Below are 16,503 nucleotides of genomic sequence, written 5' to 3' on the forward strand. Positions count from 1 at the left end.
GCAATTGAATTATATATCAATTTAGGTATTCAAAAAGTGATTAGGGATTTGTGATATTTAGGTAAATTGATTTCTTTCTCAACCTAATTTGTGTATGTGTGTATGTGCTGATTTAGTTTTTACTGGCAGCAGTCAACACTGGAGTCAAGTGGTGTGTGAGAAAACAGAAACTCAAAAAGAAAAAGTTGAACTTTATTACATTCTTCAAGTTGTCTGGCTTCCAAAGAAAATGAAAATCTGCTAAAACCAGAAAAGCATGTTAACACTGAGTGCTGTGATAAAGAAAACTCTGAAATACTGTTCAGCCTTACTGGAGAGTGTGTGAGAACTCCCAACTATGACAAAGCCAGGAAGTGTGTGTTGGGGGAGGGCAGTGACAGGACCAGAGCTCCTGGTAGTAGCAGAGACAGGAAGTCTCAAGACCCTCTCTAAGAAGGAGGCGTTCATTTTGACTAAGCTTTGCATGGTATGAGGGGATTTCAAACAAACCCAAAATTGGGATTTTGGGATAGTCTCTTCTTCTAGCTTGACAATCCACAAAACTTACATCACTCATCTCCTTTAAATATAGCTGAGACTGACTCAAGCTTATGTAAAAATACTATTCAATGCAGCTCATACCAAATGACTGGTCCTAACTAGATCCTTGTGATATTTTTGGTGGAAATACAAAGAAATGTAAGAGTACGTTTTTGCTCCAACTACTGGACCACAGTACAAGCCATGTCAAGATACAGAGCTAAGCCTGAGTTCAACTTAAGTGTCTTAGACAAGGACACTTCAATGTGGGCACTGGAGGAACCAGGGATCAAACTGTCAATCTTTCGATTCGTGGACGACCCACTCACTCCTGAGCTATGGTCGTCCAAGACCAAACCCTGTGAGCACCCTCTCTGTCACTGCTAGATTACACTGTACACCTTCTCTCCCTGCAGTAAAGCCGAGCTGACGCTGAATAGATTGAAGGCCCTGACACACCAAGCTGACAGTATCTGTTGCCCTAGTCTTTGCGGTGTGTCCCGCACCGTTGGCCCTCATCAAAACTTGTCAGCTGTTTGTCAGCTGATTCAGCATGTTGAATCAGCGACAGAGTCGTGGGAGCCAGTCACTGAATGAAATCACTCTGACTGGCAGTTCAGCTCAGTGCACAAAAAGAGAAACAGAAGTGCAAAAAGTAAACAACCAACTAAAGTCAAGAGAGAGTGAGATAAATACAAACTTGGTAGATAAGGCAGGATTATCTTTCTTTAGCCACTGAGCTCTTTAGCAGAATTATTTCATTATAGTTTGTGTTATTGTTCACTGGGGCACAGTAAACAGTCTTTGTTCTTTCAACATTGGATTTTGTTGTTAATGTGCTAACTGGCTGACAAGTGACTATCTTCTGGTTTTCCTTTTTGAATGACGATTACTGACTACCACCATCTGCTGGTGTGGAGAGTTATTTCCTCTCACACAGGCGCGGAACATATGTGCTAGTTGGCTGTCGGCTGTAATCTTCGCAGTGTGTTCATGGCAACTCTTTGTCCATGACACAGGCGATGAGAGGCGACACAACAGTTGGCTTTTATTGCTGCTAGTTCTTTGATGTCGTTTTGGTGCGTCTGGACCTTAAGACAGATTTCTGCCTTGAAATGATCACCCTTGACTAACTTAAGGATCAGCTGAATTTCTGAGAGATTGGTTGTTATTTAATGAGAAATTTGAGGGGGCTCACTGGGCCTGAGTAATTACCTAAAAGATCAACGATCAGGTTTTCAAAAGACTGGGTAGTATCTCTGGAATGTAAAACATTTTGGACGACTGTCTTACAGTCTGATTAGTTCCACAGTCCAGTTTTCCTCATGGTGTCTTCACCTGCTGCACCTTTACTGGTGCACACTTAGGCAGCTACAGGGTCATCAGCTGGGGCCACCATTCATTGAGGTTTCAACTCCTACCCCATACATCTCCCAGTGGGTAGGCAGTGGCCAGTTGGGGAACTGTCCCCAACACCCCCTGCAGCTACCCTGACTACGGTGTTGAGCCATAAAGACTGTCCCTCCTCCACAGCCACAACCTGTAGCTTCTCAGTCACCTCTGCCACTTCTTTCATAGCCCTCTATAAGCTCGCCTCAGTCCTCCAAACCACTTGGAAAAGTTAGATTGCTAATTTGCCCACAAAGCCCCTGTATCCAACGTCTGCTGGGTGGATGCTTGCGGTCCAGCGTGCTGTTTAACAGTCTGCTGACAGTTCAAAGTTCTCAATGTGCTGCCGGTATCCCTTCCTCCCACGGGATAATAAGTTCAGAAATGAGGACCTTCTTGGCAGCTGTGGACCACATCATGACATCAGTTTGTGATTTCAAAACCAGCTGCTTGCCCAGGTCAACATGCATTTCTCTTTCCAGGAGTAAGCAGAGATGTTAGCTTCCTGCTGCTGGCTTCCATTGGTTCTCTCCTGGCCTGACAAAGGGAATGAGTTGTCGATGACAGAATCCTCTCTAAGAGGAAGAATGACTTGTTGACCTGGGTTGAGACTGGTGCACCCACACCTTGTTGTGGCTGTTTAAAAGCTGTAGCTGTTTAAAGTCAGTGCATTGTGCTGTGTAGCGCAGAGAACACATGAAGTCATTCAGCTGTTCATATGTTGTGCATCTGGCCTGTGTTAAGGCTCAGGCATCCGACTCATGTACTGGTTGTTTCCTCTTTCTGAGTCCTCACAGCTCCTTCCCTAACAACTCACACAGGTTTCTGATCAACACACTGCACTGCTAAGACATCAAGCAGCAAACACAAATATGCCTCTGAGAAAAGAAAATCTGAAAATCCATTTGTTTTAATTTGCTTTACTCAACTACACAAATTTGAATGTTTTTCTGGTTTTTATACTTAAGTTTTATCTCTGAGTTTGAAGCTTTTGTCATCACAGTACTTGTTGATGTTTAAGAGACCTGAAGAGAAACACACTGGAATATTCAGCAAAACAGTCAGCGCTAGACAGACAGGGAATTTGAAGAAATGAAACATTGATAGAGAGCAGACTTTGACACAATGCAGTCTAAACAATGAGCTGTTGTTGAGCCACATTGTAAAAACCTCTCACTGCCTCTGGCACTACAAACTAAATCTCTCAGTTGCCAAGGAAGCCATACACATCACTTTATAACACTGCATGGTACATCAGAGGAAGTGCGGTTCTGACTCACTGCCTAGCTGTATTACATTTTGTGTAAATTACACACTGATTCATGACATCAAAGTGACAAAGTTGTTTCAAAGTCTTGTTTAAAATGGCCAAAGCATTAAGCTGGTTTAAAGACTGATTGTGATGGCACTAAATACATAGGTTTCAGTTTCAGTGAGGGTAAACCAAGCCAGGTCTTGGAGAGTGTGTAGTCGAGAGCACGACCAAACCTTTACAAGTAGCTTGAAAAATGTTTGCAATGTAATTTCAACATTCACGTAAACTGTACACGGTTTACACAATTCACCCGTTTACATCTTATTAAGACTTAAAGTTATGCGCAATAAAGGGCGTGGCCACTTTAAGTGACAGACTGTCTGTGAGGAGTCAGCACAGTCTATGAGTCAGATCCACCTCTCGCTGCTCCACAGCTCCAGCCTCTCACCCAAATATGGTCACTTCTGGGTCCAAAAAACAAAGATGGTGACGGCAAAAATGCCAGACTCAAGGCTTCATAACAGGATTCCACAAACCAGTGGGTGACGTCATGATGGCTACATCCATTACTTTTACAGTCCAGGATCCAGTTTCCTAGCAAGTATACAAGGACCTTGAATGTATAAACTTCCTGACTCACAGTCTGAACTTTAGGTAAACAGAGCAGAATGCAACTCATGCAGTTCCACTGGCTCTGTCTGAACATACCTCACATAGAAACACTGTTTGCAATGCTGCAAAGCTGCACCTGCTTATTTACATTCTAATTTATTAACACACACCACACGCAGTCCCAAACAACTATTTATCTATTTCCATTTCCACCCTTCAATAACTATGCAGTGTGTGTGTGTCTGAGAATGTAAGTGCAGGTCTGGTGGATAAACTGTAGCACCTGTCACTTAATGAACCTTCTGCTAAAGTAAACAGCAGAGGGAGGTGATGTTAGAACAAAGCTCCTGTTAGAAGTGACAGGTCTCTCCTGGGTCCTACCTCTTGCACAATGTTAATCTGAGCTAAGCACCATGGCAACTAGGTAAATATGCCATAATGATGTATTTATTTCCACTTTTCAGTTCTGTAGAGTTTCACACTCACCTGTGATTGTGGCAGCTACATATGGAGCTGAGAACTCAAAGGTCAGATAAAAACACACCAAACCCACAAGTATGGAAAACTCAATATTTAACAAACTGACATAAAGGTTTCTCAGCAAGTTTTGACAGATACCATTTTCATTCTCATGTGCCATCCCATCACAAGAACCCAGAGCTCTTAAACTCTTTTTGTGCTGAATACAGAACTCTGAAGGCACTGATCCAGGATGACGGCATTCTTGCTCTCACTGCTTCTCCATTTTTTCCACAAAATGTCTTTGTGGCAATAAGTGAACAGAGCGCAAACTGCCCATTATGATTAAGCCATATATATGTTCAGTCTAAAAGACTGTTCCAGAGGGTCCTTGTGGGAAAGATCTGAGCCCCCTTCAGCTGGTAGCCCTGGGCAGATACAGACTAAATCAAAGGACTCAAGTCCACATTGATCCTAGCGATGCACAATAATATCGGCATGTCATCGATATCGGCTGATATTGGATTTAAAATGAAATACTGGAATCGGCCAAGATGCTTTTTCTTATTTAGAACAATGAATGAATATTACATACATTGAAAAGCACTGTATTTCATGTCTCCATCTGCTGGTGGGCCATCATGATAAGAGTATGCATGCATAATATGATGTTATTTCCACTACAGAGGAGACTTGATGATCACTAAAATTAGGGGATATCTGGATAAAATCCAATATCAGGTACCCTAATTGATCCCATAAACCTGCCTCAAAGCATCCGGGAAGGAATCTTTATTACCCTGCATTCTAATGTGTCTTGGCACTATGGTACATCAGTAAATCATCAACTAATCTGGAGCATTAGTATAATTAATGAAAATAGCATAGTCTAAAGTCTACTAGTCATATAAGTTGTTGAGATCATGGTTTCTAGTCATGTTTCGTTCACCAGTGGATTTAAATGCACTAAATTTGTGCTGATCATTAGTTGGCAGGACTCACCATCATTGGCGTGTCTGACACAGTCCTGGAGGACAGCATGCCACTTCTGCTGCTCGTTCTCCGCAACCACACAGAAATAGTAATGCCGGGCGAAAGGGTGCCAGAGGATCAGCGGGAACTGGGTGGCACACTTAAGGAAGGGTGAACTCCCCACCTTGGCTTTCATATCTGGAAAAATGTGCACAACATAAACAAAGTGAGAAATCTGATCAAAACTTTCTACACGTGATGTGCATATGAAGAAGTTAATGTAGTCTTCAGCAGCCTCAGCATTACTTAAGTATTAAAAGGGATAGTTTGGATGTTGTGTTGCAGGTCAGCTGTTTGGGTTAGACTTTCGGCGGTTTATGGAGGAGACGAGTGACAATGAGCAGCCTCTGGCATGTTCAAACACAACCAGTTTGTTCTCATGTTTAAAGGACTTAACATGACAAATAGGTGAGCAGTAGCCCCACTGTGGGTTCATCTACCCTTCAAACAATGTAGCTAGTTGGAGATATTGACCATAGCGATGCCTGCCCTCTCTCCAGTATAATGGAACGCATTATGTTGCATTACCGTGTTTCTACAGTAACCCAAAACGGACCAACTAAACACTTGCTCTGGATAGGACCATTTGCGTTTTCGCATTTTCGTGAAGCCCAACTGCAATGTGCAACACTGGAGTGACACTGATTTGTAACATGATTTCTACTTTAGCCAGTGTTTTTACTGCTTTAAATCACCTGGTCTGTTTGTTTTGGAGAGGAGGAGACCTCTGTGGATAACCAACCTCCTGAACTTCTGGATCTTATGTTATCGGAGGAGAAAAAGGTGACCACACATTAGCATGTATTGGTGTAGCCACCCGCAGTGACGAGCCACACTGTGTCGGAAATACATGGATTTGTAACGTGAAACTGTGTTATTCTGTGTTTTTGTCAGTTTAAATCACCATGTCTATTTGTTTTTGAAAAGGGAACAGACCTCTGCAGATAATTCAGCTCACGGTAAAAATCTCCTTAACGTCTGGATCAGAAAAAGGTAGGCTCACATTAACTTATGAGAAAAATGGGGTAAGCACACAATAGCATTTTGTGGGCCAAATTGCATCAGAGATGTACTGATTTGTAACGCGACACTGCTTTATTCAGTGGTTTTAGCAGGTCTCATGGCCTGGTCCATTTGTTTTGGAGAGGAAGTGACCTCTGTGAAGAGTTCCGCTCCTAATAAAAACCTCCTGAACACTGAACACTAAAGGAATTCTGACTGGGAGAAGTTTTTAGCTTGTTGCAATCTGTAATTCACCACTGAACATCATCAAAGCCAACTAAATCTTACACACTTCACCTTAAGTAGAGTACTTGAGTAAATGTACTTAGTCACATTCCACAATTGTTAGAAGCTTTTCTGCTCTGATAAGAACACAAATATTTATAATAAAATAAATAAATGAATATAAACAAAAATGCATGAAAACATTTCAGCTTTTAGATGCTCTGGCAATGAAGAAAGTGAAAAAAATAAAAAATAAAACCTGAATAAAATTGATGCTGCAACTAAAGTGTTGCAGCTTTAGTATCTGCTTCCCTCCTCCCACATCCACTCCCCTCCTCCTCCTCCTCACCAGGTAGGCTGTTGTTGAACAGATCCAGGTATTGCTCCATAGATGTCAGCACTTTGTAGCCGGCACAGTTAATGGTTCCTTTGGGATGGAGGCGTCTATCATGGGACTGGTAGATAAGAAGGCGAGCAGAGTTCACATGTTAGACAGTGAATCAAACCAGCATAATCTAAAACAGACTGTACAGAGCGTGTTTGTCTCCTCTCACCGCTTTGCTGTCGTAGTAGTTGATGTTGTAGGAGTCTGGAACAAAGAGGAAGCGGTTCCTCCATTTCTTGTTCTCCTCCAAATACTGAAAGAGCGAGCCAGAGAAGATGGATTTGTTCTCCAGAGGAATCTACGAGAGAGAAGACACATTTCAACTCAAACATTTAACACCACAAAGGCAAAGAGACACATTTTCAGTCAGTACACTGCACAAGCAGGTTGGAAGAATCAAGAGCTTTTTTATTGCTAGAGAATCAGTGGAAAGCCAGAGTGTGGTTGTGTTTTATAAAAATACACATCTCAAATGAATCCATTAAGGTTTGTTTCTAAATCCCCAGACACCCGACCAACAGTGTTTTTTCTGAGCCGACTGCATTCCTTACTACACTCATACACCAGCTCATTATCAGACTCCAGACCCAACTTCCGCATGTGAGTGTCTGCGTTAGTGTGTCACTGTAAAAAGCAGACAAAGCTATCTGCAAGCGCAAAAGAAAATGTGTTTGACCACTGAGAAACACCGAGAAAAAGATAAAAGAAAAAGGCTGCTTTCAACAGAGGCGGTCCTCCTGCATCTCCATAGCACTAGACACCATGAACCATTTACTGTATTTCCCAGGATGTGGGTCAACTTTTTTTTTTTGCCACATGCATTTTATTTTAATACCTAAATTTGATGCAATGTTCTTATGCCACACTGACTCATATAGGACACAGTACTGACGCTGAATTAAGGCTTGTATTTTTTGGATACTATACCCATACAATACTTAAATTCCAGTACCAATAGCATATCTGATACCTTACTTTGAGGAATATTAACATGCTTTTTTTCTACAAAACCCATAAAAAAGGTAGTAAAGCTAGTTTTAAATGCCAAAACATTAAAAGCGATATAAGCACATTTTCTGAGGGTGCTTTTTCACCTGAAGTTGGGATTATTTGGTCACACAAGAGGGAAAAAATTATCCATTGTTGCATTTTAGTTTATTTTTAGTTTTATTTTAGTTGGTTGGGTTCTTGTTCACACTTACTTACCATGCTAACCATGCAAACTGACCTGAATCCGTTTTAACCGAACCAAACAGGTTAGGTGTGAAAGCACCCTAAAAATGGTCTGAAAATTGCTAAAATTTGATTTGATGTCAGTTTTCTTTACAGTTTCTGATTCTCATCTCCGGATTTTTTTTCTTCATCTCATTCTTTTCTCAGTGTCACCATTTTGGTGTGGAGGGGAGGGGTTTCAAGCAAAGAGAGCATGATTTACATATAATGCGCATATCAATGAGAGAGCAGCACTCCTCTGGAGCTGACGTCCACTCCAAAGCCTCGGTCATAACCACACACATACAGAAATGGCTTCCCCAAGTTCACCTGGAACAATAAATATGTCAAGTCTGTTTCTCGGTGCTGTTGTTTTCTATATAGCACCTGGCTGGTTAAAATTAACATAATGCTGCTTTCACACTGCTGCGAGGTAACTCGCCACTTCCAGTCATTTCAATGCAGGGAAAGCAGCAGGAGGAAGCTGTTCTGAACACAGTGGTAGGAGTATGAAACAGTTGCAGTTTCCTCTTCCGCAAAGGGTTTGCCATGTTGGACATCTGGCGGTGGCCACCTGGATCTGGCCAGTCAGACAGAAGGGGGCAGATATCATCGAAGCAGAAAGATAACAAGATGGAGTAGCTGATAATGTTGGTATCTGAATATCATGGTGCCAGCAACTTTTAAGAACAACAGGAAGAAAAACTGGGCCTGGGATAACATTGACAATGACCTCCTTGGACTTGTATCATAGGTTTGCATTAATGTGATTCATTTGACTGGTGTCATTCTTTACATTTGATCTTCTTTTCCTGGAAGAACTGGGCTTCCATACTTTCGTGTTCAGTCGAGTATTCAAAAAAAAGTTTGGAAACATTTTGGCAGGTTGTTTAGATTTTTACTCCTGAGCTGCTGCAGTGTATACAATCTGCACTCACAGTTTTGCAGTGGTGGAAGAGGATGTTTTACCTTGCGATGTAGTAGCTGGGGTTGTGGGCCACCTCCTCCTTCTATGTCAAAGCGAACTTTGTTAAAGAGAGCCACTGCATACTGCTGCTCGTACAGACGCCCAAACTCCCCCATCACCTCCCTGGTGCGAGCTGAAACACACACGCACAAACTGTTAGGACAGTAGCGGCACTGTTCAAGAAATGTTCTAAATTAGGCTCTTAGGCATTTTTTCACATTTACACAATGAATGTGATGTGAAGGCGTGTGTGCATGATTGTAATGCTCAATGTGTTTCACATTGGATTCCAAACAATAAGCACAATGGGCATAACATTTTCAGGACTGCTAACATGACGACACAGTCAACAGTCATTTTTATCAGAAATTTTTATCAGTATTATTCATGAAAGATCAGAAATACAGTGACTCAAACATCTCTCACATCTCACACACACACACACACACACACACACACACACACACACACACACACACACACACTTCTCCATTATAAAAAGTTGAAAATACCCAAGTAGGAAGTATTAATAATGATTTCCCTGATATAGAATAAAATTCAATCAGACGCAAGTCAATCCCCAGAGCACCCTGTGCTAAATTGTACAAAGGAGGTTAGGGCCACAATTAAGACAAAATATTGTAGATTTCAGGAATAATGTCATAAATCTACGAGAATAAAGTAATAACATTATGAAAATAAAGTCGTAAATCTACAAGAATTAAGTTGTAATTTATGAGAATAAAGTTGTAAATCTCTGAAAATAAGTAATTAATCTACGTGAGTCAAAAATCTACAAGGTGGTTATAAATCTACGAGAATAAAGTCGTAAATCCACGAGAATGAAGTCAAAAATCTATGAGAATGTAGTCATAATTTTTCAAGAATAAAGTCTTAAGTCTTTCAAAATTAAGTAATAAATCTTTGAGAATAAAGGGTTTTAGGTGATATTATTACATTAATAATGTCATGCGAAGCGTTACCACATGGGAACTGTTTATTGTTTTCATTTTTCATTCATCCATTCCACACTGATCCACAGCCCTCCACTTTTGCCAGTGCACCACCAGAAAAAAATATCCCCTGAAAGCTGTTGGGTGTTGTCATTTCATTATATGCTACAAGAAGGGTGCCACCAGTGATCGCACATCTGGGTCATGCTGCACTGCGTGTGATCATGTCCAGTGTGTTTCCATTCATATACCTACAATGTATCCCATTCTGCTTTGCATCTTAAGGCTGCCTGAAAGCAGCTGGGATAACGAGCTGGCCTCTGGTGTGTTTTTTCCTCGTGCTGGTGATTAACACACCTGGGTGAAGCCATCGTGTGTGCGCTAGTATGTTAAATGTGTTTCCATTCTTAACCCCTACAAACTGCAGAGCAACACCGGCACACAGTCCAGTGCTTATGTATCACTCTCTTTCCCGTGCTGCAGAAGCTGACTGGCACACTGTGAACCAGCAGGTGGGTCTTTCAGCTCTGGTGTATTCATTTGTGCTCCTAATAGTGATTAACTCACACGCCATTCAGTTTGTTGTGCTAACCTGAGCAGTTGTCTGTTGTGTCACATATGACAGGCCAAAAATATTAATCCCTATTTCATAATTCATCAGACTTTGATCCTCTGTCTACCCCTCCCTGTGTCCAAGGCTATAGGTTACTATAGGCTGTTTAATTGTTCTATATCATCAAAAATCAAGAATTCAAGAATCACTAAAGGATATCAATATATTTTTTTTCCTTTGACATGGCCCTAATCCTCCTTTGTAAAAATGCCCATTTCTATATCAGAAAAAAAAAAAAACATTTCCGGCCTGATACAAAAGAATGGTTTTGGTTTCTATAGAATTTCGTTGTTCATGACAACTGTACAGAGCGGCGAATGTTTCTACAACTCATCTGTTAAATGTGATTAAATGTAATAAAGCTTAAAGTTATTTATAATTTGGGGGCGTCGGTGGTTTAGTGGATAGAGCAGGCGCCCCATGTACAAGGCTGTTGCCGCCGTGGCCCAGGTTCGACTCCAGCCTGTGGCCCTTCGCAGCATGTCATTCCCTCGCTCCCCCCCCCCTTCACACTTATCTGTCCTATCAATTAAAGGCAAAAACACCTAAAAAAAATCTTTAAAAAAAATAAATAAATAAATAAAAGTTATTTATAATTCATAATTAAGGTTTTGGCTGCTTTGCATGAGAGGTGGGTGGTACCGTCTCGACCACTGGTAAGGTAATGTAACCATGGCATAGCCCTAGATCACAGAGTGTAGCTGAAGACGTAGCTGTTGCTATTTCAATCTGTTTTCAGTTTATGAAGGTTAATAGTAATGTTTTGGTTGTCTGGAGTCTTGTGTTTGGTTGAACTAAAAAGACCCTCTATTTAAGGAGTCATTTTCAGTTTTCCCAGTAAGAACATCTTGTTTTTAATGATTTTGAGCCTGTTTTTCACAAGCTAAAATTATCATTAATATTATCACAGTTAATCATAGCCTGTAAATGCAGTGTTAACCAAGCTAGCAGCTAGTGTTAGGGTTATCTCCACCCTCTCTTCAAATTACATTCATTTCTAGCTCCAAACATTCAAAATGGCAACAGCCAAAATGGAAAACCTTTTTTTTTTTTTTTTTTTTTACAGTCTGTGGTTTTAATGAGTCTGAGGGGCAGGTCACAAGGTCATCACTAGCATATTTGTACTTCTGTGATAGTTCAAGTCCCGTGACTTAGAGCCAAGAGTTATTCATGTGGAACATTTTTAAGGGGAAAGTCAAACATGAACTTGACCAAGTCTAAAGAATGGCATTTCACACTGCTCTTTTCTGCTTTATCAGTGAGTCCACATCATTGCTGTTTGCTTGAGCTCTGTGTGACCTTCACATATCTAACCTCTTACTCAGTTCACGTGTGAAAGAAAGGCTGGCACTGCTGAACCTTTTTCTGTCCATAGTTAGTGATGATAGATGCATGTTTTAGCTGAGGTGGGTGATCTGAACTGATTTTACCTGATCTAAGAATAAGTCCTTACATTAATATTATTTGCTTGGAGTCTTTTCTCATGCCCTTACTCTCTCACTTGCAATGTTTGCACTTGACCTTTTGCAGTTTAATTTTGATATGTTGACTTTTGGTGATCACTTTCTTGTATATTTTGTATGTTTTTTTTTTTTAAATTTCTTTTCATTTTTGTGTGAGCTTTCTTTTCAAACATTTTAATTTTACATCCTTGTTTTTATTCTGTTTATCCATGGTGTTGGGTTGTATGGGAGCATTGAGGGTAGCTTACACCCCAGAAATTCTCCCTCTTTCTCACAGCCTAATGTCAGGTATGTCTTTGTCTAAAACCACAGTCTAAAATTGCAAATATGACGCAATAAAATCCATTCCAGAACTGTCTGATTTACAAGTAAGTACACCTAATTATACATCTGTGCAGGTACTTAATACTAGCTTTTGGTATGTGTCGCCAAGTACACAAAATGAAACACTGACACATTTTGAAACACTTTAACATATATTGCTAAAGACACATTTCAATCAGTACCAAAGCTGTATTCAGGTTCTGTACTAAGCCCTACTCCAGAGAATATAATCACTTGTTAACAGGTGAATAATAACAAGTACAGTGACATGCAAAAGTTTGGGCCCCCCTGGTCAAAATTTAGTTTAATGTGAGAAGTTAATGAGGTAGAAGTTGAACTGAACTCCAAAAGGCAGATCTCCAACTTTTACAACTTCTACCTCAGACCTAAATTAGCAATTTAGGGCTATGGCTTGTTCACAGTCATAGTTAGGAAAGACCAGGTGATGCAAATTTCAAAGCTTTATGAATATTCTTACTCCTGCCCACAAAGCAGGGGAAGGCTATAAGAAGATAGCAAAGTGTTTTCAGGTAGCCATTTCATCAGTTTGTTCATAATGCAATTAAGAAATGGCAGTTAATAGGAACTGTGGAGGTCAAGTTGAGGTCTGGAAGACAAAGAAAACTGTCTGAGAGAGCTGCTCGTAGGATTGTTATAAAGGCAAATCAAAGACACCTGTTGACTGCAAAAGACCTGCAGGAAGTTTTAGCAGACTCTGGAGTGGTGATGCACTGTTCTAGTGTACAGTGACACTTGAACAAAAATGACTTTCATGGAAAACAACTTCTGCGTCTTCAACATAACATTTAGCATCAGAAGTTTGAAAAGAAACATCTAAACAAGCCTGATGCTTTTTGGAAACAAGTCCTGTGGACTGATGAAGTTAACATAGAACTAACTATTTGGATGCAATGAGCAAAATCATGTTTGGAGAAAAAAGGGTGCAGAATTTCATGTCCAACTGTAAAATGCAGGGGTGGATTGATCGTGTTGCAGCCAGTGGCAAGGGGAACATTTCACAGGTAGAGGGAAGAATGGATTCAGTTCAGTTCCAGCAAATTCTGGAAGCAAACATCACACCATCTGTAAAAAAGATGAAGAGAGGATGGCTTCTACAACAGGACAATGATCCTAAACACACCTCAAAATCAACAACAGACTACCTCAAGAGGAGCAAGCTGAAGGTCTTGCCATGGCCCTCACAGTCCCCCGACCTAAACATCATTGAATATAGATAGACCTCAAAAGAGCAGCGCATGCAAGATGGCCCAAGAATCTCACAGAGCTAGAAGCCTTTTGCAGGAAGAATGGGGGAAAATCCCCCAAACAAGAACTGAAAGACTCTTTACTGGTTACAAAAGCTGCGATACCTGCCAAAGGGGGCGCTACTGACCATGTAGGGTGCCCAAACTTTTGCTTCAGGCCCATAAAAAGGGCAAAAGGGTAAAACATTGATATTAAAAAGTAATATTCCTTAAAATATTAAAAGAAATGTGTCATCTCTAACTTTTTGCCTTTGGGAAATCAGGTCATCTTTTACTTGCTTAATTATTCACAGCAAACAGAAATTTGGACCAGGGGTGCCCAAACCTTTGCATGCCACTGTACCTCTCAAACAATAGTGCACATTCAATGAACTTCCTGCTATGATGCAGTCATCCTGCAGAGCCTTAAGTGGAAGACCGGAAAACAGTAAGGGCTGACTCGTTGAATCCCCACAGCAGACAGTAACAATGCAATGCATCTGTGTGTGTATGACACTCACCTTAGTGTCACAGCACTAAGCTCCATGTGATCATGACTACACAAAAAAAAGTTTGTGTAAGAGTGTGCAAACCCTCAAAAGTCCCTCCTCCCTCACCCTGCCTTAAAGGACAACTTCGGTATTTATCAACCTGGGCCCTATTTCCCCATGTGTATGTGTGCGTATGATTCATAGCACACAGCAGCTGCTTAAAAGGAGTTGCTTTGAAAGACACCATGGTTGGTATGCTTCTTTTGGAAAAGTCAGTCACATGAAAACCAGATTGCATCAGACAACTGAGGGGATTCAAAGACCTCATTCATTTCAAACAATTAAAGACAGCAGGAGATACACTCACAGATAATGCTGCCCTTCTTTGACTGTCCTAGCTGCGTTAGTACATGTCAGCAAACTTTTCAATATTTCCACTGACCATCCACTTCCTGACTGAGAACAACCCTGATTGTGCAGATTTCATTGCCAAAAGAGAAGAGTTCCAACAAAGTGACAGCTCACAACAATGTGATGTGTGAGGTATTACTAGAGGTATTTTTTACCGGGCAGTGATAGATCCTATTCAGTAAGCCTGGGACATGAGTGTGTGAATGCCTGTATGTGAAGTTCTCTTCATAGTTTGAGGGGTATCTTTATCTTCCATTAGTCAAGGACTAGGAATTGATTTTGCCATGCTTGTCTTAAGCCCTATTCATATGGGGACTAAGCTGATGTATTTAAGTACCTCTATTCACAAACAACACTTTGAGAACTCCTTCTATGGGAATAAAAAGCAAGGAAAGAGAGAGTCGTGGACCTAAAGATGGATGTTTCATTAGTTTGTAAATCACAGACAGACAGTTTTATCATCCTATCCTCCCTACGACCCACAAGACAATGGTTATGTTCACAGTAATATCACTCACTGCCTTGAGTAAATAATAAAGAAAATAAATTAGACTCCCTGCAATCTCCTACTAAGACATACAAAGCAACTCATACTGTTTGAATATCAACTTACTGGGCCTGGCATAAAACCAGCATTTATCTCAAGTTGTTGAGCCCACATCTTTTCCAGAAATCGGCTCAGCTAAAACCAACAAGCCTAGTCTGTTGCAAGCCACATTCTGACTGACAAAACTGACATCAATAGATAAATTTGATCCGTTAAGTTAGACACGATACAAGATGAATAATTCAACCGTTTCTGTTTTCTTCGCCACCAGCAGTGGGGGAACTGGGAGGAACAATTCCATCTGGCTCAGCTGTACTTTGTTCCAGCTGCTGTGGCTGTGACATTGTTTTGTTCCATCCGCTGCACAGCATCATACCACAGTGCAAGTGTTTCAGTGTGTTAGAGAGTTTTTGTTGATTTGGAAATTTTTCCTTGTTAATTGTGTTTCTCCCATAAGTAAGCTATGTTGTTATATGGTTTCTTTTTTTTTGGTCGGTTTTCATTGTGTTGTTATTTCCTACTTTGTTGTGCTGTAGCCTACAGACAAACTTAAGATCGCCCAAAGTCCAGTTATGAATGACATGGATCAAAGATTTTTGGCTGTTTTAGTTAATAAATAGAATTACCACCATGAAGTTGTATGCCTTGACGAACCAGTCAAGTTGTAGTTACAGTTTACATTCATGTCTGTCCAGAGTCATTTGCAACCATGACACTTTACAATGCTTCAAATGTTGAGATGCCACGTATTCTTAAACATGGATGCTTTACACACATCTTTAACCCGGCAGCACAGAAGATCTATACAATCAGCACAGTATCAAGATGGACACCTGGGATTTTTGTCACCAACTCAGTATCTGACCAAATTTTGTCCCTTCTGTTCTTAAAATATGATGTTAAGTAATGGCCAGAAAAGTGTTTTTGTAGAACATTACGACACAACAGTGAAGCTGACTCTTAGAATATAAATTGTCATCACTTAATCATTTTATTCTATTAAATATTTGTGTGAAATTTTGTAATAATTAATGTAGGAATTCTTGAAATGTGGTCATGACATTTTGGTAAGGTTATGTTTTGTGAGTTCGACCACCAAATTCTAATCAGTTCATCCTTGCATCCAAGTCAATGTTTGTGCCAAATTTGAAGAAATTCCTTCAAGGCGTTCTTAAGGTATTGCGTTCTTGAGAATGAGGTGGACGCAACATGACAGTGACCTTTGACCACTAACATCTAAATGAGGTCATCGTTGAATCCAAGAGGATGTTTTTGAGAAAAAAAAATCTGTAAGGCAACTAATAAGTATACCTGTCAAACAAACACAGTGGAGATTAAAGTATATATATTATATATACATACATACATACATACATACATATATATATATATATACATAT

General features: G+C 40.4%; 1 protein-coding gene across 1 annotated transcript in view; it reads right to left on the reverse strand.

Annotated features, from left to right (window-relative positions):
- Positions 1–16,503, reverse strand: part of niban2b (niban apoptosis regulator 2b) — a 48,115-nt gene that overhangs the window by 17,174 nt on the left and 14,438 nt on the right. Inside the window, exons 2-5 of the mRNA XM_050051358.1 lie at positions 9,060–9,190; positions 7,048–7,176; positions 6,843–6,948; positions 5,237–5,404 (exon numbers count right to left, since the gene is read on the reverse strand). Of these exons, the coding sequence (XP_049907315.1) occupies positions 5,237–5,404; positions 6,843–6,948; positions 7,048–7,176; positions 9,060–9,190 (534 nt within the window). The remainder of the gene's footprint in view (positions 1–5,236; positions 5,405–6,842; positions 6,949–7,047; positions 7,177–9,059; positions 9,191–16,503) is intronic.

Source organism: Epinephelus moara, chromosome 8 (assembly GCF_006386435.1).
Source record: "Epinephelus moara isolate mb chromosome 8, YSFRI_EMoa_1.0, whole genome shotgun sequence".
NCBI classification, from domain to species: Eukaryota; Metazoa; Chordata; class Actinopteri; order Perciformes; family Serranidae; genus Epinephelus; species Epinephelus moara.